General features: G+C 38.4%; 1 protein-coding gene across 1 annotated transcript; it reads right to left on the reverse strand.

Annotated features, from left to right (window-relative positions):
- Positions 1 to 1,919: 1,919 nt before the first annotated feature.
- On the reverse strand, positions 1,920 to 5,273 carry LOC139353463 (uncharacterized). The gene is made up of 4 exons (XM_070997711.1): positions 5,187 to 5,273; positions 4,196 to 4,230; positions 3,848 to 4,133; positions 1,920 to 3,743 (listed from the first exon to the last, which is right to left on the reverse strand). The coding sequence occupies exons 2-4, from the start codon at positions 4,207 to 4,209 to the stop codon at positions 3,735 to 3,737; spliced, it is 309 nt and encodes a 102-aa protein (XP_070853812.1). The 5' UTR covers positions 4,210 to 4,230; positions 5,187 to 5,273; the 3' UTR covers positions 1,920 to 3,734.
- Positions 5,274 to 23,586: the final 18,313 nt, after the last annotated feature.

Below are 23,586 nucleotides of genomic sequence, written 5' to 3' on the forward strand. Positions count from 1 at the left end.
CCTCTCCACGCCACATGAGCATGCGGTCGTGGTACTGAGAGTCCTGCCCTGCAGAAATGCGTTCATCGACCCGTGTCCTGTCAGCAAGAATCCGGCTTTCAGGGTAAAGACAATGTCTTTCCTCTTGTAAACGAACGCTGCCTCTGGGAAAAACTCGCGAGTCACGGAGCCGTGTTCCGCGCGATCCCATCTGAGTTGCCACTCATTTAGCAGACGTTCGTCTAGCAGAGCCATCTTAGCTTTCCAGTCCAACACAGAGAAGTCCTGTCCGTGGAGCCAGGGGAACATCCTTCCTCAGCTTGAACTTCGCTGTAAACCGTCCTCTTAGCACGGGAGCTAAGCCCCCAATCGACTCGGAGCACCCGCCCTCCGGCAACTCCAGCTAGCCGATCTCTAAGAGCTAAGATATGCTGGAGAAAACTCAACCGCTCGCCGACTAAGATGCCAGGGTACCGGCATTTGGTGACGTAAGGCAGACTTGCTCCAGCAAACCGTACCGTCGGTCTCCTTGTGCGTGAAAGCTGCCCTTTCAGCAACATTTTTGCCGTCTTGCTGGTTGACACACTCACTCCAACCTCTAATAAAAATCGGACGACTCTAACATATAGCTGTCAAAGAAACGGTCAGAGAAATAATGAAATATTTATTATACCCTTGCAGAGGGTATTATGATTTCAGTCTTAAGTTTGCAACGCAGTGAAGGAGACGTTTTCGACCCCATAAAGTATATATATATCAGCATCACTAGACGAGTCGATCTAGCCATGTCCGTCTGTCCGTCCGTTTCTACGCAAACTAGTCTCTCAGTTTTAAAACTATCGGGCTGAAACTTTTCCAAAAGTCTTCTATCTTTTGCAGGTAGTATATAAGTCGGAGCAGCCGGATCGGACAACTATATCTTTTAGCTCCCATAGGAATAATCGGAAAAAAATTTTAAAATGTATTTTTTTGGTGTTTTTTAACATATAACCTCCTACGACGACCTTATCATATAACTGCCATAAATTTTTTCATATCTTGCTTGTTAAAGCAACATATTAAGGGTACTGTCCGCTGTGAAGTTTAAACGAGCAGCCTATGGTGTCCTCTCCCATTAAAATTTAAATATTTTGAAAAAATATAAAACATCATCGATATATCGATATTTTAAATTGATATTTTCAATTATCATGATATTTTTTCAAAAACCAAATATCATCGATACGATATTTTTAAAAAATTCGACAGCCCTAGTCGAGACTCTAGAATGAGCTTTTCTTGCGACGCGTAGAACATACTACGGGAATGTTCCGACTCCGACTGCGCAGATGAAAGCAGGTCGAATAGAGTGGCAATTTATAAAGACATTTTTATCTCCTGTTGTGACGTAATTCCTCTCGCTCTCTTTGCCCCCGCTCCCTTGGACCTCCTGCATTAAAATGCAAAGCAATACAATCCTTCAAGGTTTTAAAAGCTTATCTTTCCTATCTACGCTAAGGCAGGATCCAAAACTATTTGAAATATCAGATAATGCTACAATTTTGGAATTGACCAGATAAAAATACATGTCTTGTAACGAACCGCTACACTTATAAAAACTTTAGGCCAGATGTTACCTCGAGATGCCAGCGCACGCGATAAGTTATTCTCCGGCTCTGGCTCTTCGGCTATGGGTGTGATGGTCTTGCCGACATCTCGGAATGCCTTTTCCTAATAAAACTCCGATATTGGCGTGCCTCACCAATCTGACCGGTATAGAGAATATCACACACTTCATGATGCTGGACCTTTCTTATATACTCCCTTTCCGACTGATCTGCCCTTCTCGCCTCCCTCGATGTTCTGGAGGTCTTGGTCATGCCCACCCTACCAATGGTCGCTCTTACCCTCAGCGCTTAACAGCCTGAGCGACCCCTTCTTTTTTCAAGTGCATTCCTTCATTGCAGGTCAACGCCAGCCGCGGCCAACACTAATTCCTTTTAGCACATTATAAAAATTTTAATTATAGTAAAATACAAACATAACTAATCCTAAGGTAAACGATATAAAATCTCATGCGAATAGACGACAATTTAAAAATTACAAGATTAAAGACTTTTGGGACAAAAACTGGTAAGCGATTTCTCAAATCCCCTTGGTGGACTTTGCCTAAATTATTAATGGTACGATTTTTTTTTTTTTTTTTGCCGTGCTTGCCAATATCAGGGTTTCTTTATGGACATTTCGAATTCAAATTTTATGGAAAATTAGTCAGACAATTTCGTCGACTGGCAAATAAAACTAAACTCAAAGCGAACGAAGAGCTTGGGATCTACGCGATCGAGCTTTCTTTAGCTCATGCTTTCCCGGTTCGCTCAGACGTTGTCGTAAATTTCTTTCTATTCCTTGCTCATTCGGCCGTCCCTTCTGATCTTTTCTTCTTACGTCTCACCCTCCAATTTATTCCATTTCCTTCCTACTCCCTTTCTTTTATGTAATAAAAAGATGAAGATTTGGACTCACCACTGTTTCAAATCCATCGACGAAAGCGCTTTCTTCGGGATGATGAGAGCTGTGAAGGGGGAAAGAAAATGCAAAAAAAAGAAGAGGGGAAAAGGAGACACCCAAACCGACACAGCAAAAATGTAAAAATTCATTGCATGCTCGCCTTTTTCTTCTTTCTTCCTTAGCTAGCTGCCCAAAGCACTATTACACCCACATATTCACAAGCACCAACACAAAAAACTATGCTTACACTTAATTTGCTTAAATTATGTTCTAGCCGCCGACTAACTCGCGGGCAGTAACTACAGGCTTTCACCGACGCGTGCGGCTGGTGCAAAAAAAACGTTTACTTCCGCGTAAATTGATTTTTTTCTAAATTCTTCTTTTTGAGACGGATCCGTATTTTGATTCGATCCGTATAGGAGACTGAAAGCTCCCGCTTATGCGTGGCCAAGCCTCTCTTTACCCACGCAAGCGATAGCGGCTGATTTTACGGCTCAATTTAAATTTTGCTGTCGTAGGTCGGGATTTTTGTAACTTCTAACGCTGCGGGTATCTAAATTGGAACTCCCCTCTCCTTCTTATTTCTCAAATACACGGCCTGTACCGCTTCGGGTTATGGGGTCACACGCAGCTGGTAAAATTTGGGTCAGGTTAGGTCGAAATTGTATATATAAAATTAACGATTGATTTCCAACGCTGCTGCCGCCGACTTTTCAGCTTGGCCGCCGATTTTCCCGCTTGCGTTTGGCACCAAGATCCACATCCGTTTTCTTTTTCTTTCCTTCTCCAGCGCCTTCTCGCGGACTTTCCGAATCGCCTACAGCCGACCGCCTACAATAATTTTCCGGCTGAACTCAATTTCCTAAACACTCCCTTTTCTATCAAAAACTCACCAGTCTAGGCGCGATCCAACCGAAAACTAAGCAAGTGGAAAATTTCCCTTTTAGGTCACTCGCGAACTGACTTGAGTTGACTGCGTCTATACGCTGCCGCTGCCGAAAAGGAAAAGACAGCATCCGCCGCTGCCGACCCGCCGGTAACCTCGATCGTGGGGCATGGTGAATTTCTAGGGCCGCTTGACATTTGCCGCTGTTATTCTCCTAGACCCACCAGCTACCTATAACCCCTTTCTGGGCCTGTCACAGGTGGCGCCACCGCTGGGTTTAATCGGACCCACAGATGGAGCTACTAAACCATCTAGCATTTTGGACAAGCGTTTCAGTCACAATCGTCTCCTACATTGCGTTGTAAACTTTCTTCTGAAATCATTATACCCTCTGCGAGGGTAAAAATATGGAAACAATTTTATTTGATATATCTTTGATGTTTTTTGATTCAACTTCTGATTTAAGAAATGAACGGTTTGATCTCGGAAACTTACATATTTCTCCATGTTCCCATATATTTTATCATCCACTTCCTTTAAGTGGTCCAGGGTTCTAATGGGGAAGTCCGCCTTTAAGATTGGCTCGGCTGGTGCAATTTTTTTCCAGATGGCCAACATCTGGGCAGTGGAATCAAGTATTGCAGAGTTCACTGCCTTCAACTCCTCTAAATCAGCCCGCATCTTGCGAACTTCACTGCCCATCCCGGGAACTTCGTCTTCCAAACGTTGGATCCGACCTTCCAGCCCCGAGGACCTTTTCTCTTCCAAGGACATCGGGACACTTTGCAATTCGAGGAAATTATAACTAATTTTTCTCTTAAATGTGAACGGCAGCTTACTTACCGAAGTATGCACATTTTTGCAGATCGTTGCTATAGCTGCTATAAAGCATATAAAGTCGCCCGACTTGCATGCAAAAATCCTAAAAAAGACAGAGAAAAAAAAACACATAAAACTATTAGCCAAACGCAAATTTATAGAATTTAAAAATAAGTACCTGCTTTGATATAATTGACTTTGAAAAATAAAAGAAACATTAATAAATATACAATAAATTACTTTTATATTAAAATAAAAGGCGACAAATGAATTTTTGAGAGCACGCCTTAAACAAATGTAAGTTAATTATACCCGTTACTCGTAGAGTAAACGGGTATACTAGATTCGTCGGAAAGTATGTAACAGGCAGAAGGAAGCGTTTCCGACCCCATAAAGTATATATATTCTTGATCAGGATCACTAGCCGAGTCGATCTAGCCATGTCCGTCTGTTCGTCTGTCCGTCTGTCCGTCTGTCCGTCTGACCGTCTGTCCGTCTGTCCGGATGAACGCTGAGATCTCGGAAACTATGAGAGCTAGGCTATTGAGATTTGGCGTGCAGATTCCTGAGCTTCTTACGCAGCGCAAGTTTGTTTCAGTAGACTGCCACGCCCACTCTAACGCCCACAAACCGCCCAAAACTGTGGCTCCTACAGTTTTGATGCTAGATAGAAAATTTTAACTGAAATGTAATGTTCTCATCAATACCTATCGATTGACCCAAAAAAAAGTTTGCCACGCCCACTTTAACGCCCACAAACCGCAAAAACCTGTGACGCCCACAATTTTCATGCTAGATAAAAAATTTTAACTGAAATGTATTGGTTTCGTCAATACCTATCGATTGATCCAAAAAAAAATTTGCCACGCCCACTCTAACGCCCATAACGCTTAAATCTGTATACCGCCGGTAGGTGGCGCATTTTAATCTCGCTTTGCTGCTTGCATATCTCCATTTAACTTTTCAGTCAATTACATATTTTAATTTTGCACTACACTACATACATTTCACTAACCTGAGAAAATAATAATCAAATGGTGGTGGCAAAAATCAAAATGTAATAAAACACGCGGAGCTGAACTTTTCTTTTTCACATTAAATATGCAAGTGGCAAGAAATGCAAGAGACGAGAAAAACCGCGCGCTTCTTGCATGTTCCCTTTTATTTTTATACCCTTGCAGAGGGTATTTTGATTTCAGTCAGAAGTTTGCAACGCAGTGAAGGAGACTTTTCCGACCCCATAAAGTATATATATTCTTGATCAGCATGACTAGACGCGTCGATCTAGCCATGTCCGTCTGTCCGACCGTTTCTATGCAAACTAGTCTCTCAGTTTTAAAGCTATCGGGCTAAAACTTTCCCAAAAGTCTTATTTCTTTTGCAGGTAGTATATAAGTCGAAACCAACCGGATCGGACAACTATATCTTATAGCTCCCATAGGAATAATCGGAAAAAAAATTTTTTTAATTATATCTTTGGTGTTTTTTAACATATAACCTCCTAAGCTTGGAAATAAGATTTTTTAATTAGTTTTGAATTTTGAATTAAATTTTATCAAAATCGGTCGACTATATCATATAGCTGCCATAGGAACGATCGGAAAATTGGTGGGAAAATAATATGAAACAAATTATAGCTTCCGTGTTTTTTAACATATAACCCCCTAAGCTTGGAAACAACATTTTTTAATTAGTTTTGAATTTTGAATTAAATTTTATCAAAATCGGTCGACTATAAATTGGCGGGAAAATAATATGAAACAAATTATAGCTTCGGTGATTTCTGACATATATACCTCAGTAAAATTGATATATGTGCATCGAGATTTTGTTGTTTTTTTTTAACTTCCTCATGTTAAATTTGTATATTTTTTTTTTATGTAGGTAGTAAATGTACAAAATGAATGAGCCTAAAAAATATTTAATAACAAATTGTTCCACATTTAAAAAATATCTTAAAACTATTGTTCATAGAAAATTGATATTTGTGCAAAATTGAGTTGATAAGCATTGAATTAACCAAGTTCTGCAGGACAGGTTTATCAATGTTTGCTCATTCCTTAACAATTGCCTCCTTTAAGTCCTTTAAGGTCTCGAACTGCCTTCCACCTCTGAAAACTTTAGCTGATAGGATACCCCAAAAATCCTCAATCGGATTTAAGTCTGGACTTATAGCAGGCCACTGCATCAAGGGGATTTTTTTGGATTCCAGAAACATCTTCGTATACCGTGCAAAATGTATAGGAGCGTTATCCTGTTGAAACACAAAATCCTCGCTATGAAACTCTTCAGAAAATGGTATAAGCTCACTTTCCAAGAGATCCGTATATATTTCCGCATTCATGCGACCTGGTACAAAGCATATTGACCCACCCCCATGGTTGCGTCTGTGGCAAGTCATCCGGGGATGTCTGGGGTCTCGCCAATACTTTTGATTTCCATCTGGGCCGTCTAAATTGAATTTCTTCTCATCGCTAAAGACGACATTATGGAATTCATTGACCCAAAATTTATATTTTCCGTAGAAAGCAAGTCGGGCCATTTTATGGCGTCGTAATAGCTTAGGTTTTGGCACCTTAGCTTCGTATCGAAGATGTAAATCCTTTCGGCAAATTTGTTGCACTCTTTGCCTAGTTATTGGCAACTTCAGTTCTGCCTTAATTTGGGCGCAACTCATCATTTTTTCGGTTGCAAAAGCTCGAACGTGGCGTTTAGTCCGCTCATCAACCTTATGAATTGCGGAGACTTTAGAAAATTTGATATAGTATTGCGATGTCTGTTTATTGTTGTAGCAATAACACCCACTTTAACGCCGCAATCCGCCATTGTTTTGATTTTAATATGCTCTTCGTTACTTAATTCGGTTCCACGTGGCATTTTAACTAAATTTAACCGTTTACTCAACTTAAAGCTTTTTAAAATATCGCGATAGAATTTTAAGTTCGGCGCTTATAAGTAATCACACAAATTTAGTCAATTTGTTCCAAGACAATATTACCAGATCACACTCAAAACGTAAATGAATAACTTTGCACATTTATCGACTTTCTATGAAAGGCATCACTTCGCGTTCTTCTTTATTTTAACGGTGCTTAAGATTGGGAGCTGATAAGAAATCAATGCTTGGCGAAACATTAGTATATATAAGAGAAAAATTGTGTATACTCAAAACAAAACTGTCGCTTTTAAAACGACGGTAATATAAAAAAAAAGAATTGCACATATATCAATTTTACTGAGGTACTATTGGGAATATCATTTTGTGTATTTTTAAATTTAATAAATATAACTGCAGGGGTATACAAGCTTCGGCTTGCCGAAGTTAACTTCCTTTCTTGTTTCGTTTGCGCACCGTTTGCTTGGCCAATGCTTGCTTCTATTACAGTAGCGGGAAAAAATATAGCATCGAGGCTACGTAAAGTAAACATATTACAATATGTTCACGTCAAAAGGGCGTTTTATTTTATTTTAAGAAACTAGAGGTGCTAATATTTCTTGCCAGTAATATATGTGTACAGAAAACATACATTCGGTTTTTTCGAAAAAAAACGATTTAAAAAAAACGACCAACGGGTTTAATTTTTGTTTTTTACATTCCCAGCAAAATAAACCTGGATACATCATATTAAATCACACCCGTGCCATTATGTGTAATAAATGCGAACGGACTTACGACGGGGAAACTTTAAAAACCATTCATATGTATGTAGAAAGCAAACACTCACATATGTATGTACATTCCATACGTATGTAAATTGTTCATACATAAAAAAAGAGCTATAAAAGTGTATTATATTTTAAGGCTTTAAGTACTAAGTAATTTATACTTACCGTTAAGGTATATCTAAACTAACGTCAGTACTCTCTCTGTGTGCAATCGGGTATTTTTTAACTTGCTTACTGGCTTACTTTTTCCCCATTTAAAGTTGTTTATGTTCAGTTTTACATTGATGGCATTGAATTAAAATGTTGGCAGAAAGGTAAAAATCATAAATTTTACATCTTAACGGGAATTTAAAGATTGAACAAAATTAATGATTTGGAGTAATTTTTTTTTTTTTTTGATATAAGCGTGTGATTTTTTTCACTTCAATAAAAATGTTAATTTTTGAATGAAACTTATCTTATTTTTACTCTAAGCTCACAATAATTATTTTAAAGATTTTTAATTTTATTTGTTCAAAATAATAAAAATTTTAAGGGAGCCTTTGTTAGTTTTTTAATAATTGTGTTCTACTTTTTGTACCCGTTACTCGTAGAGTACAAAGGTATACTAGATTCGTCGGAAAGTATGTAACAGGTAGAAATAAGCGTTTCCGACACCATAAAGTATGAAGTATATTCTTGATCAGGATCAATAGCATAGACGATCTAGCCATGTCCGTCTGTCTGTGCGTCCGGAAGAACGCTGAGATCTCGGAAACTATAAGAGCTAGGCTATTGGGATTTGGCATGCAGATTCCTGAGCTTCTTACGCAGCGCAAGTTTGTTTCAGTTGCGTGCCGCGCCCACTCTAACGCCCACAAGGCGCCCAAAACTGTGGCTCATACAGTTTCGATGCTAGAATAAAAATTTTACCTGAAATGTATTGTTCTCATCAATACCTATCGATTCACCCACTTTGAGGCCCACAAACCGCCCATAAGCTTCAAAAAATCCTAAATATGAACGCGGATATCTCGGAAACTATTAAAGATAGAGAATTGGGATTTCAGATTTAGATTCCGTAGCCTTGTACGCAGCGCAAGTTTGTTACGCGAATATGCCACTCTAACGCCCACAAACCGCCCAAGCCTGTGGCTCCCACAATTTTCATGCTAGAAAACAAATTTTAACTGAAATGTATTGGTCTCGTCAAAACCTATCGATTGATCCAAAAAAAATTTGCCACGCCCACTCTCACGCCTACAAACCTCCTAAAACTGTGGCACCAATAGTTTTAAGGAAGCTGGCTCATCACAATCTCCCTTTGCTGCTTACATATCTCAATCTTTCTTTGATCCTTTTAGCTGAGTAGCGGGTATCTGACAGTGGTGGATCTAGGGGGGGGGGGGCGAAAGGGGCAAGCGCCCCGGGCGCCAAATCTAAGAGGCGCTAAATCGAGTCCGACTAGCAATATATGTTTCGAGAATTCATATTTTCCCGCGGCGCTGCGCATGTAACGCTCCCTATAGAATACAAGTGTAAGTGTTTTATGATGTGATCAAAAGGAAAAGGGACGCTCGAAACGTCATAATAATTATAATAAACTTTCTTGCTTAGAGAGAGAGAGGGAGAGAGAGCGAGCAGTATACGTGTTAGGTTATGAGCGCGTTTGTTTACATACATTCCAATCAAGGCAGTGTTTTTCTATCGCAACATTTAATCAAGGTACTTATGCTTCGATGATATTTATTAAATATTATTCACTGAACCTTCCATTTCTTGATGTTCTAAAAATATATTTCTACTATTTCCAATTAGGCGTGGAAAACACAAAAATGAAACGAATAAAACCAAGTGGTGCCCAGTTCAAAAAAATCCGGGCAAAAAAACAACACACCGAAAATTTGTCGAAAGAATTTATGTTAAATTACGTGAAAAGTCATAACAAGGAAACCTCAGACACCTCAAATAATCCTTCGGTTTCTGGATCAAACCTAGAAGGTCCAACACAGCATGTTATAGACGAGTGTACAAGCGATATTGAAAATGAGGTATGATGAAAGGTGGTGCAATATTTGGAATATGTTGTAATTTTTTTTTTTATGAACCAAATTGATTTTTTATTCAGGTGGAATCTTTATCAAAGGAGATTCCGGAGATAGAACACGCTGGACAATCATCTGTTGGAATTGATAGTGAAAAACAACATTTAATAAGTGTTGAAGAAAACGTGGTATGAAATGCTTCTAATTTTTAAAAGCCAGATAACATTAATATGAAAGTGTGAACAATATTTCTAGTTTCTACTCGTTTTGCTAGCTTGAGAGTGCTGAATGAGCGCTTCGGATTTTTCTTCAACTTCAAAGAATATCTTGATGACGATAAAGAAGTTTTGAATGGAAAACTATTGGAAGTTAACGATAAATGCAAATCATTAGCTGAAATTTATTCTAATGATTTAAATGGCACGGAATTGTTTCACGATATCAAAGATGTCATTTTTCTTCTGAAAAGGGCCAATAAGAAGGGAGAAAGTCTTGATCTCACTCCAAAAGGAATACTATTGTATATTTCATCGTTGGGGGTAGAGGCGTACAAAACACTTGTGACGGCATTGCAAATTTTGTTGACTCTACCATTGTCCGTGGCTTCGTGTGAGCGATCATTCAGTAAACTGAAATTGATAAAATCTTATCTCCGCACAACCATGAACCAAGACAGGCTGTCAAATTTAGCTATACTATCTATCGAAAATGAAGTAGCAGCATCACTCGACTACAATGATATTATTGCTGAATTTGCGGCAATCAAGGCCAGAAAAGATATATTCTAAAAGTAATATTTTTTTGTCTTGCAAAAACACAAATAATAATGTTTTTCCGTTGTAACTGACAAAAGAATCGATATGAAATACAATTCTTCAAACATATAAGCTTTTAATAATTAATAACCTATTTACTCTTTAAATACTCCTAATGTTATTCGTACAGCAAATAGGGAGGGGCGGAATTGTTCGCTTTGCCCCGGGCGCCAGCAACCCTAGATCCGCCACTGGTATCTGATTGGTATTAGCATTACTGTTTTCAAAATAAAGAATTGATTTTTCATTGGCATTAGATTTTCAAAAAGTAATCAATTTATTTTTCATCAGCTTTAAAATTATTTAAAAAGTAATGATAATTTTTAAGGATACAATACTTATTGAATACACTTTCTAAAATTTATTCATTCGTCTCAACACAATAGAAATTGACAAAACCCGCTAGTCTAGCCAGTTCCGCAATTCTGTTGTTCTGTTCTGTTCTGATGCCACCGGAAGTACGCACTCTTTGAGCACTGCTGGGATATTAGATCCATGCTTTCCTCGTCGATATACAGTTCTATCATCTCATTCGGACAGAGGTCCGCCACGAGATCGGGATCGCAGGGATCCACAGGGTTGCGATAAACGACACTCTATCATCAATCGCAACCCTGTAGATTTTCAAGTGATGGGTATTGACGAGATTAATGCATTTCAGTAAAATTTTAAGTCTAGCCCTAAAAGTCTAGGAGCCACAGTCTTTCACAGTTTTTGGGCGTTAGAGTAAGCGTGACACATTGCTGAAATAAACTTACGCTGCGTAATAATCTCTGGAATCTGCATGCCTAATCCCAAATATCTAGCTTTTGTAGTTTCCAAGATCAAAGCGTTCATACGGACGGACATGTCTAGTGATCCTGATTCATGAATCGGAAACGCTTCCTTTTACCTGTTACATACTTTTTGACGAATCCAGTATACCCTTTTACTGTACGATTAACGGGTATAAAAATTTTACACTCACCATGGTTTGAATATTTTCACTAAAATATTTCGGTTCTTGTAAAAATTATCACTGCGTAAAATTCCGGTTTTTATGTTGGAGAAAAATTGATATGAACTGTGGGGAAACCATTACAAAAATGAAACTTTCTAGACATGGTACCCCCAAGTTCGAATGAATGGAAAGTCATGGCACTCCACATTGAATTTGTGGATGTGTCCCATAATGTGAATAACACAAATAATTGTTATCAATAACTTACTATATAATATTTATTACAGTACATTGTTGGCATTTAAAATCACTAACCGCGAATTCTTAAGATGACCATATGTATCCAAGGTATCTTATGTGTGATACTAATTGAATTAGGCAAGTTTAAGCTTAAGAGGTGAATATCGAAAACCCGCAATTTCTTAAGAGACAGCTACAAGGATGGTTTAGGTAATTTTAAATGCTTATCCAATGTTTTATGAGGTACTTTAGTGGTGAATAACGAAAAACCCCGAGTTCTTAAGGTGGCCAAGGTGTAATATGTGCGGTACCTACTTAATTTTAATTTAATTTAAAATGTTATATTCAAATAACAATCAATATTTTGCAATTCAATCCGGAATTCACAGCACACGCAAATAAGCTGATTTCACTAGTACGCCACCAAGCCGCTAGGGGCGATATAGGCTAGTTGGCGCTGCAAGCCAAGTGGCGCTATAGAAGAAGAAGATAGGTGGCGCTATTGACTAGGTGTGTAAGTGTAAAAAAAGAGCTTCCTTATATATACATATCTCCATCGCTCTCGCACTTCCTTAAGCTGATAAACGGGTATCTAATAGTCGAGGCCATCGACTCTAGCGTATTCTCTTCTTTGGTTTTCCTAATACGTAAGATTTACTGAACTGAAACTCACATTTTTGTTCGTTTCATGAACCAATTTTTCTTTTGCTTAGGTTTTTAAATTCATAGAAATGTATTTTCTTATTTTTGTTCCCTAATATGTAAGATTAATATAAAACTGAAATTTAATTTTTTCGCAAGTTCGAACAAATTTTTCTTTTAATTATGTTATTTAATTATATAAATGTATTATTATATTATTGTTCTCCTAATATGAACGATTAATTTATAAAATATCGTTCTTAATAAGTAAAAGAAAAGTATGTAATTTTATTACATCCCAGTCGGACCGTCAGGCATGTGGGACTTGATTCCACAATAATTTCCATAGGAAAAATTCAGGGGTTGGCACCACGTGAACTTTTTCATGGGGTTTCGGGCCTTTTTCTATAGGAATTTCCTATGTAAAGCGGTCGCGAACGTTTCAGTACTGAAAATTTTGGACAACCTTTATAAAAGCGAATGGACTTTGTCCATAATGGGATGTGAACCTGCAGCCCTTTTCCATAGGAAAAATGTATGGACAGGTCCGACTGGGATTTAATCGAGTTAATCGATATTTTTTTTTTCAAAAGATCGAAATGAATCGATGCACTAATTTTTTTTTCCAAACTCTTCTAGTATACCCTTTTACTCTACGAGTAACGGGTTTTTTGATGTTATCGGAGGTATTGATGTTAAAAAGATGATGATATGATATTAGCTCTAACAAATTTTAACAAAATAGTACATATAAGAACATTATCGGTAAACAAAAAATGTGACCAACAAACGGTGTATTACATACTAAACATCAAAAATACCAAATAATGGAAGTCGGGCTTACTTGTTTCCATATACCAAAAATAGCGAACAATGGAAATCTGACTTGCTGAATACTGATACTTACTTATCGGTAGGTAACGCGAAGGTGTTTTTATTGATAAATGGCCAGTCTATTCGACCCTCTTTCATCTGCGCAGTCGGAATCGGATCCCTGCCGTGGCATGTTCTTCATTGAGATACTACAACCACGGCACTCTAATACGCCCAATTCTTACATGTCGGAGAAGCACTCTCCTTGCTGAGGGGCGAGATGTACATATATAGAATCTCTACTAATCATGGGTTTACCCGCGACATGGGTATCAACACCAGTCACCACGCACAGTTGACTCTGCATCAGGAAAAAATTCTAAAGGAGTACGTTGACGCTGTCGGTAAATATTAACCAATCTTATCATCTTGGTGTCGTCCCAAGAAGTCCCACCAAATTTGATTTTTTGGCGTAAGGATAAGCTTCTTACTGGGTTGTAACCTTTGGCGTGCTGAATTCTGGGATGTCAAGTCAACTCTGCATTCGAATGTAGCCCATGATCGCGCTGCTTCGTTGGCTAAGGCCACGTCAATATCACTACTAGAACTGTGATAATCGAACGTGAATACATGTCTGGCTAAGTTAAGCACATCTTGAAAAATGAGATGCTGCTGGGTCTCCTTATCATACCTTCATCATTCTTCAGAACACGAAAAACGTTTTATTGTCTGCTCCGAAGTTAAAGTCTTTTTAAACAAAATAATTTTTGAATAACAAGGATCTTTATAATTTTTATTTTTAATTTAAACTGTAAATGCAAGAGCACGAATGTTTTCATTACAAATATTAAAAGTCAATGAACTAAGTATCTTAAGCATTTTGTGACCGTTAATTTATTTATTTATATAAGGCTGACTTAAAGTTTAAAAGTATAAGTTAACTGGTGACAAAGATGTTTAATTTTACTAATGAGATTTGAGAATGTTTCTGTTCTTTGTTGGGAAAATGAAGGGCAGCTAATAGTATCGAGTTTCATGTCTATCTGCGAGTTGTTTCACAATATTAATATTATCTTTGGGTGTGAACACAAGAAATTGCTTGGGTTTCTGGCACTTGGACAAGTAGTCGTTAATGTTGTGGTGAAGCTTGGCTATGTTGTTTTCCCAGAGAGCGTTAGGTGGCATTGAAAGGTTGGCGAGATCAATACATTTCAGTTAACATTTTTTATCTAGCATGAAATTTGTGGGCGCCACAGGTATGGGCGTTAGAGTGGGCGTGGCATTTTCGCGTAAGAAACTTGCGCTGCGTATAAGGCTACGGAATCTAAATAAAATAAAATTTGATAGTTTCCGAGATATCCGCGTTCATACTTACGATTTTTTTATGTTTTTGGGCGCTAAAGTGGGCGTGGCAAACTTTTTTTTGGGTCAATTGATAGGTTTTGACAAGACAAATACATTTCAGTTAAAAAACCTTTTCTAGCATAAAAACTGTCCAGTCCCAAGAGCCTAACTCTTATATTTTCCGAGATCTCTGCGTTCATACGGACAGACGGACATGGCTAGATCGACTCGGCTAGTGATCCTGATCAAGAATATATATATACTTTATGAAGTCGGAAAAGCTTTCTTCTACCTGTTACATACTTCCCGACAAATCTAGTACACCCTTTTACTCTACGAGTAAGGGGTATACAAATTGAAAACAGACGTTATGTATACCGATTTTAGTAAGACCTTTGACTCTGTAAACCACTCTCTCCTTTTATTAAAATTATATCAGATCGGGCTTCCGAATAATCTGTTAACTTGGATTTGAATTTATTTTAATGGTAGATCTCAAAAGGTTATATTCAAAAACGCTGTTTCCAAGTTGATCTACGTGACATCTGGAGTGCCTCAGGGTAGTCATTTAGGCCCTTTGTTGTTTACTCTGTTTATAAATGATCTTCCCTCTATCGTAGCTTACTCTCGTGTACTGATGTATGATGATGACCTTAAGCTTTGAGTTTGCAGCCAGATATTAATAGATTCCAGGAATGGTGTCAGTACACCCTTTTGAATTAAAACTATCTGAAATGCAAAGTTATGACTTCCTATAGGGGTACCCCAATTTCATAAGTTATTCTCTTCAGAACATTTTTTTTTTTTTTTTTTAGTTTGAATACAGTTATATTTACATCTGCCCAGGGGGCAACCAATTAAATGTTGTGATACTTTGAGTGCGAAATTACAAATTAAGTTTCTTGGTAATTAGTATTTGGTGTGTACAAATGGGTGGGGTTGGTTAATGTGTGACAGTGTGGTTTGTGAGAGTTCCGTCAATTATGATTGTTCTGGCTGGAAAGCATTGTCATCATTAGGTTTTTGAGATGGTCGAACATGGTGTTCATCATGTCTTCCATACGTCGGATCATCCTCTGCTCCAAATCTTCAAGAGGTGACTGGCCATTGAGTGGACTGTTATCGGAGTTCCTATGTAGATTCTGCAACCCCGAAAGGAGGGGGTGTGTTCCTCTCCGCAGTTACCGCACTTGGGTGGGATTTCCGTTGTCTTTTGGCAAACAAGAGAGTCGTGTAGTAGACCACATTTAACACAAACATGTTGGAGCTTGCAGTATCTTTTCGTGTGCCCGAAAGCTTGGCAGCGGAAACATTGTACCACTCCATCGAATTTTTTTTGGCTCCTCAATGGTGACAGCGGCGTGACACAGTCTGTTAATCGCGAAGACTTGCTTGTCGGTGGGAGCTGGTGCAAGGTTAATAAAAAACATTGACAATGGCATTTTGGTTGCCCTTGATATTGCATTTTTAGCGTCTCGCACCTTATGGTCGAGTTTCTCAAAGGCCTCCTTAACCTCCTCTAGAGGTGTTGTGTGATGTAGTCCTTTAACCACGATGCGAAATGCTCTCTCTTCCTTAAGTTGGAAGGTTTGGAAAGGTTTATGGTTTTTATTTATAAAAATACAATCCTTCAAGGTTTAAAAGGTTTATCTTTCCTATCTACGCTTAAACAGGATCCAAAACTATTTCAAATATCAGATAATGCTACAATTTTGGAATTGACCAGATAAAAATACATGTCTGACAGGAACACACCAGAGAAATAAAAATGTTTCCAACGTTTTCGTAACACAGGAGTACCAACCGTTAATGAGATGATAGCACAATCCTCGAATCGCTACAGGGGACCGCTTACTGGTGCATTCTAACCGCCTGGCAAGACGCCTTTTCACACCACTGGGTCGACATCGTCTCCGCAGAAGACACCCCGCGGACTTATGGACCTCGGGCGTGAAAACAAGAACAATTCTTGTGAGGCGTGTTAATAAAGTATGTGCCTACTTAGGCTTACGAGTATATCAAAAACGACGTTTTGAGTGTACAACATCTGCAAGATTCGAGAACTGGTGCGGCGCTCTCCGTATTCCACGGAAATTCTTTCGTGGCTAACCTGCGCTCTCACAGCCAAGTGCAAAGAAATGGGCAACCGGTCGGGGATCCTGGCAGCTGCAGATGGCTTCAAGTGTGAGTCGACCTGGAGCTTCGAGGAGGAGGAGCAGCCCCAAGTGCAATCTACAAATTAACGAATTTAGCCATCATATTTATCGGCTATTGTCATATATAACTTCAATCAAAGCTTAAAAACCATTCAAACAAGACAATTTGAAGCCAACGGATAGTATAATGAATTATTTATTATTGAATGCTATATTTTGTATGCTGTTTAAGCTTTTTCATCAAATATCCCCGCTTGTCGGAGCATCCAGACATCTTAAAGGGAGACTGCTAGACTGCACCCAAAAATTAACTTCATTGTTATCGATTCTTTTGGTTTCGGGAGAATCTCGATTTCTTTGTGGATCAATCGATGTATCGTCACCGTTCTCTATAGCTTATCCGACTATTCTACGGCTTATCCGACTATTGTTCGGCTCATTCATCAGAGGCTTAGAAAGAGACAGGTATGTATGACAATTACTGGGATTAGTTTGGATAAGAAGGCATGGTCACTTAAACATTTGAACGTTGGCTTTAAACTTTATAACTCAAACAACTTTAACCTCCTGATTGTACTGCTTGAAGCTCTTAAAACTGACCAAAGTAGGTATAAAACTGTCAGCAATTAATAATGTATGCTTGCCGTGAAATCAGACACTTTTAAAACGACTTGACAATATATTTTGGTGCTAAAGAAAGCTTGTAAATGTTTTTTATTTTACCATCTCCGGTAAGAATTTCTTCAAAAAGCCTTTGAGTTTTATTTCTGAATGCTACTATACGGTTTTGTCTTAACCTCTAAGAAGCAGCGTTATTTTTGGCTCGCAACGAACTTATTAAGACGCTAAAATATCACTTTTGTTGATTTTACAAGGAGCTGAACAAATAAGGAAAAAGCTTAAAATTAGTTTTTATACTGGTTCCCATTTTTACTCCAGCTCTAATGAATGAGCATAAAAGAGTGAAATTTTGCTCATGACTTATCGATCCAAGTATTAAGTAATCGAAGAATTTTGTAATACCAAAATATCGTATCCGATGCGAGAGGACGAGCAAATACAATTGCTCCGAAAAAATGCAATACGATGATTTACTAAATACAATTTGAACGCTAGTATCTTCTATTAAAATGAGTACAAAAACTTGTCTTTTTTTAGTATTAACGACAATTTATATAAAGTTTTGCTTAATAATTATTTAATTATAATAAATTCAATATGTCATCTTCGACATCAACCGTACCATCCTTTATATTGGTGCATCAGTTGCAAGTACCTCCCAAGAAGGCCATAAGCTGAAGGTTGGTCATTTCCTTAAAAAAACATAGAGATTAACTGCTGGGTTCCGAGTCGTTGGAAGACTCCTTGGTCCTGCACCAACAACAATTTTCTCATACGGCGCCAAAGCAAAAAAATTCCGAAACGCCAAGTACAAAAATCACCTAAGCTCGTAAAAAATACTGAATAAAAACTAACTATTGAATCGTTTTGCGTATGCGGTCCTATTTTCCGTTGATGCGAGTTGAAGCGTGCATGTGGAATGGATGAAGCGGATTTTGGTCGCTGTAGCGTGAACTCCTCTGTGTAAATAGTTAGAGCCTATTTTGTTGACAATTCACGAACGCTTGTTCATAAAATGTACCCGAAATTTTGGCAGAGGCGGACGGTCTAGCAGCTGGACCACCGAACGAACTTTTCGAGTATCGACAACCTGTTTGTTTTCATGAATGGTGTTCATAATCTTAGAACGGTGTTATAATATGACCCCATACCGTTCAAAGCTAAGCATTTTTCCGTGACTCGTTTATAATTTTACATAAATGTTCTTTATTTGACACCGCAGTGTTCTCTTTTATGAACACAAAATAGCGAACGGATCGTTCTCAAATCGTGAAAAATGTTCTTGATTTTTTTCGTTCTTTTTTTTTGTTTGTTCCTTTTTGGTCTCTTCTTGGCCTTTCTTTTTGGAGGGAACTTCTGTGTCTTCCTTTTGGGCTACCACTTCCTTGCTTTTAGCTACCACTTTATTCTCTGATGGTCTACCTCCTGGCCTTTCTTTTCAGGAGCTATCGTTTTGAGACTTTTCCTTGCCATTGGAGGACTTGCTGACACCATTCTGGGTAGATTCGCTTGACTAGGAAGAGTTGGTGGACGAGGTAAGCAGTTGGGTGGTCTTCTTCACAGGTGCAAAGGCCTCTACGATCTTTTCATTGCTAATGCCGCCGCTCATCTAGTGCCTCTACAACTCAGCACCTCAATTACGGATGGAAAATCTCTTCGCATGTCGGGCACTCCATTAAAGTTACCAATGAACATCTTACATCAATCAAATTAATTTGGTGTTGATTGCGGAATTTCCATTTTTTATTCCGAAGACGATTTAAATAAATACAAATTTATTAATGTATAAAAACATACATGTTTACTCACACTCAATATGTTGTCATGTCTTATCTTAAATTTGACAATATATAGGAGTGGATAATAAAATGATAAAAACGGGTGTATTGGTATAAAAAATTCAACATAATGTCCTCATGAAATCGATTTAAACCGAAATTAAAGCATACAGTGGCCAATAGATTCCAAGAAAAATAAAAATTACTTCCATTGAGAATTTATTTTTTAAGAAGAAATTGTGAATATTTTGGGAGTTTTAGTTTTGGCGTCAAGTTCCAAAGACTTGGACAATGCACTACAGGCTGGCTGACCACATTTTTGGGCCACAAATCCATTTTTCGAAAGTCGTTGTCGGGAAAACATCAAACTTCAGTGTTACGTAACAAAAACGGCACCAAACTAAGTTTTTATCAAACAAGTTGTAATGGCATCGAAAGAGAGCGGATTGTACTATATGTTTGAGTTTCACCTTAATATTTACACTGTGTTGTCGGTAGTTTATTTCTTGTTCATAAGAATGCTAAAGTGTGCAAACACTTTCGTCGCAATTTACCCTTTTAGGTCACAACCTCAGGTTTGAAAATACATAATTGTTTGCGATTTGGAGTTCTGGAGAGAAAAAGTATGACAAAGATCTGCCAATACTTGGCACATTAAGAGCTGCGATAGCTGGTTCAGATGCTTATGAGGATGTTTTGAAAAAACAAAGCGAAGCTTTTTGTTATAGATTGTCCCGCAAAGGACATCTTGCAAAATAAATTTTAATCATTTTAAAAGAAAGTACTCAACTTGGTTTACATGCGGAGATCGACAGGCAGGCCAAAATTGCCTTATTTGTTATCGGGAGCAAGGGCTTAGAGAAGAGTAGTTTCAAATTTAATCAAATCCACGGCTGGAAATATTAAATTATTAATAAATTTAGCGAGTGCGGCTGCGCGTAAGGGCGGTAAATCAGATCTAGCATATATTTTAAAATTGTTGGCTATCTGCCCTGAAAAAGCAAAAAGCATGCGCTCCTTAATAAGTCAGCCCGTCGCGAAATTGGAGAAAATACTAGTTAACGACGCACTAGCTGTTCTCTTAGATCAAAATTTAACCAAGCAACAATATATCTCAATTAGAGATCAAACAAAAAACAACCTTGTTTCGAAAATAATGGAAGATCAAGGGTCAAACTTTTTAATAGCCGAACTTCAATATAGTGATGGGTTCGATGGGAGCTGAGGTCATTCGAACTACAAACAGGGACTTGCAGGTCCACAGAAGTGTGATGTCGATGGCACTATATTCGCCACAACAGTAACACCTTTATTAATGATTGATTCTAGCGGAAATATAAAACGCTATTTTACTGTCATGAAATCATTTAAGTTGTTATAAACAGTTCCATATAGGAAACTAGAATTCTACGGCTTTTGGGAAATTAGATAAATTGTGTTTTCCCACTGGTGCTAGTTAATAACAATATTAATTTTATTAATAATAATGTAGTGCAATGTGTGACGGTAAGCCGTGAATCTATTCGTTTAAGCTTTTATATTTATTTTTTTGAACAGAGGAATGCAGTCATTATGTGAGAGTAACAAAATTAGTTTGTAATGTGAAATTAGTTTTGTCCTTTGAAGGGAATATGTTAATGCTGTTACATATTTTTTTCAAAAGAATATCAGTGAGTATTTTATAGAATTTGTATTTAAACGAATCTCATTCCCCCCGTCAGGTGCAAAAGTATTATGTATATAACAAACGGACGCATTTTTAGTTTTCAGTATTCCTGTTTTCATTAGTTTTCCACCTGGATTAGATTTATTCTCACATTTTCTTTGATCAATTAAACGCCTTTTAAACAGTTAATGTATTATTTTGTAAATATGCGATCACACTTATAGGTTTGGCTATTTCCATATGCCAGTGAGCAAGACGCGTATGTCATAAAATTATGAACAGCACATTTTACAAACCACAGTTTAAAAATAAAGTGAAAGTATAGGCTAAGGACTATTTTCATTTTGTGGGTTATATAAGATTTTTTTTTGTAATAGTATAATTACTAAATTTTTCTATCGATAGTGATAATTGCTCGCAGCAATTGTAGAATATGCATTCGAACTGCTCCCCTGATATGCAGTCGCTAAAGCGCAGGGAACCCACTTCTTCTCCAACCATATGGAATCTTTAAGCAGGAATTGCAGGACGCAAGTGTAGTCGCCGCAATTGGTGTCTTCCTCATTGGTGATGGCGACGGCGTATTGGCGATCCTTCGGCATCACTTTCGTGTATGGAGGACGGCTGTCCTCTTCCTAGTAAAAAAAGTAAAAAATTTATTTTCTTCATATATTTATCAAGTAATATTATAAGCCTGGGAGAAAGAAACACAAATTTAGTTTAGTTTTGAAACTAAAGCCGTTTTCCAGGAGTGGTGTCCACGGCAAGCCACTTGAAATCGATAGAAAGATAAAATTGGGACGTTTATGTTTTTTGGCAATTTTAAAAAATTGTAACAGAATAAATATTTTTTTTGCATAGTCCTGATACACGGTTTTCTTCTTTACCGACTAGTAAATTTAGCCAAAAACGAAGTTCGACTTGTAAAAGAACCGTCCTCATAGGTATTGATGGTTACGTCTTAGTAGAGCGCTGCTACTTAGCTTAATTTTGCTGTTTTGCGATTTGATTTAACAAAGAAAGATATCGAGTTAACTTTTTAATAATACTAAAAATACCGAATACTAGATATATGACTTACTAAATACTAAGTACCAAATATACTGAATAATGGAAATTTGGTATTTTTTGAGCTCTTTTATAGCTAACGCGTAAGTGTTTTTATGGGTGAATGGCCACTCTATTCGACCTGCTGCCATCTGTGCAGTCGGATTCGGACCATTGCAGGGGCATGATCTACAATGACACCGTTAAAATCACAACTGCGGTGGAACTGATATGGAATCCTATTGTTGTTTATTGTTCTTAAAAAGCCGATTTATATTTGCCTTGATATGCCTTAGGGAATATCCAAAAGATCTATTTAAACTTTTTTATTTTTGATAAAGCATTAATGTCTAGGATTCAAACACTGCTGCATGTCTGTTTAGATTCCGAATAGTTCATATTTTCATGTACTAGCTGTGTAAAAACATAAAATGTTCTAGTTCTTTTACACCAAAATAAAATTACATTTTCCGTGTCCTACAGGATCCTCCTGGCTCTGCGGGTCTATCGATGCATTGATGCGCAGGTCCTGCCAGAAAATCTGCCAAGCCTGCGGACTGCCCTCCAAGTCCGTGAGCCGATTGTGGTGGATCGTCTGGTTCTGAGAGTTGGATTTGTCGATGGATTCCTTGGGCGATTGAGATGGCTGTTGGTGTTCCCGTTGCTGCAGAGGGACTCCTGTCCGTTGATCCTCGAGTGGTGCTTTGGGCGAGTGACCACTTGCGCCGTTACAAATTTCTTGCGTTGAGACCTCCAAGGGCATGCGTTTACGGTCACTATGTTCTGCATACCTGGACCCGAAATCAGATTCATTACGAGATTCTCTGGTGTATCCGACCTTCAGATGCCACCAAAAGTACACAATCTTTGAGCACTACAGGGATATTAGATCTCTGCTATCTTCGTCGATATACAGCTCGATCATTTCGTTCGGTCAGAGGTCCGTCACGAGATCGGGATCGCAAGGATCCACAGGGTTGCGATTGACGATAGAGTGTCGTTTATCGTTTATTTAATCTCTTTAATTGCGCCAGGTCCATCTAATCCACGAAGTTGTTATTATATAACATCGTCATAAAGTCCTCGGGCGTATGCGCGGTGTCGACGTTGCTGACAACGATCTTCGGCTTAAGCTCAGGGGTCTGCTTGATTTCAAGCCCGGCCTCACCGAAATTTTTATTCGCCATCACGCGCTTGAGTTCTACTGATGACGGGGTACGAATAACGGCACCGCCACGCGCCAATCCTCTGACCTCATGCACTCGGACTCTTAGTGCAGGAGCAATTTCCTTTCGAACCTTCTCCGCCAGCTGCTTGATTCTCTGGTGTATCCGACCTTCAGATGCCAGCAGAAGTACACAATCTTTGAGCACCGCTAAGATATTGGATTCTTGCTTTCCTCGTCGATATACAGCTCGATCATTTCGTTCGGTCAGAGGTCCGTCACGAGATCGGGATCGCAAGGATCCACAGGGTTGCGATTGACGATAGAGTGTCGTTTATCGCAACCCTGTGGATAATGATAAAGCATTATTAATGTCTAGGATTCAATCACTGCTGCCTGTCTCGATGTGTAGTACACTCGCCTCAGACAGTCTCATGAACCGTGGCTGGTCTGTCCGCACTGTTGGCAGTACCTCTACCTGCAGTCCATAATCTTATG

The sequence above is a fragment of the Drosophila suzukii genome, chromosome X (genome assembly GCF_043229965.1).
Source record: "Drosophila suzukii chromosome X, CBGP_Dsuzu_IsoJpt1.0, whole genome shotgun sequence".
NCBI lineage: Eukaryota > Metazoa > Arthropoda > Insecta > Diptera > Drosophilidae > Drosophila > Drosophila suzukii.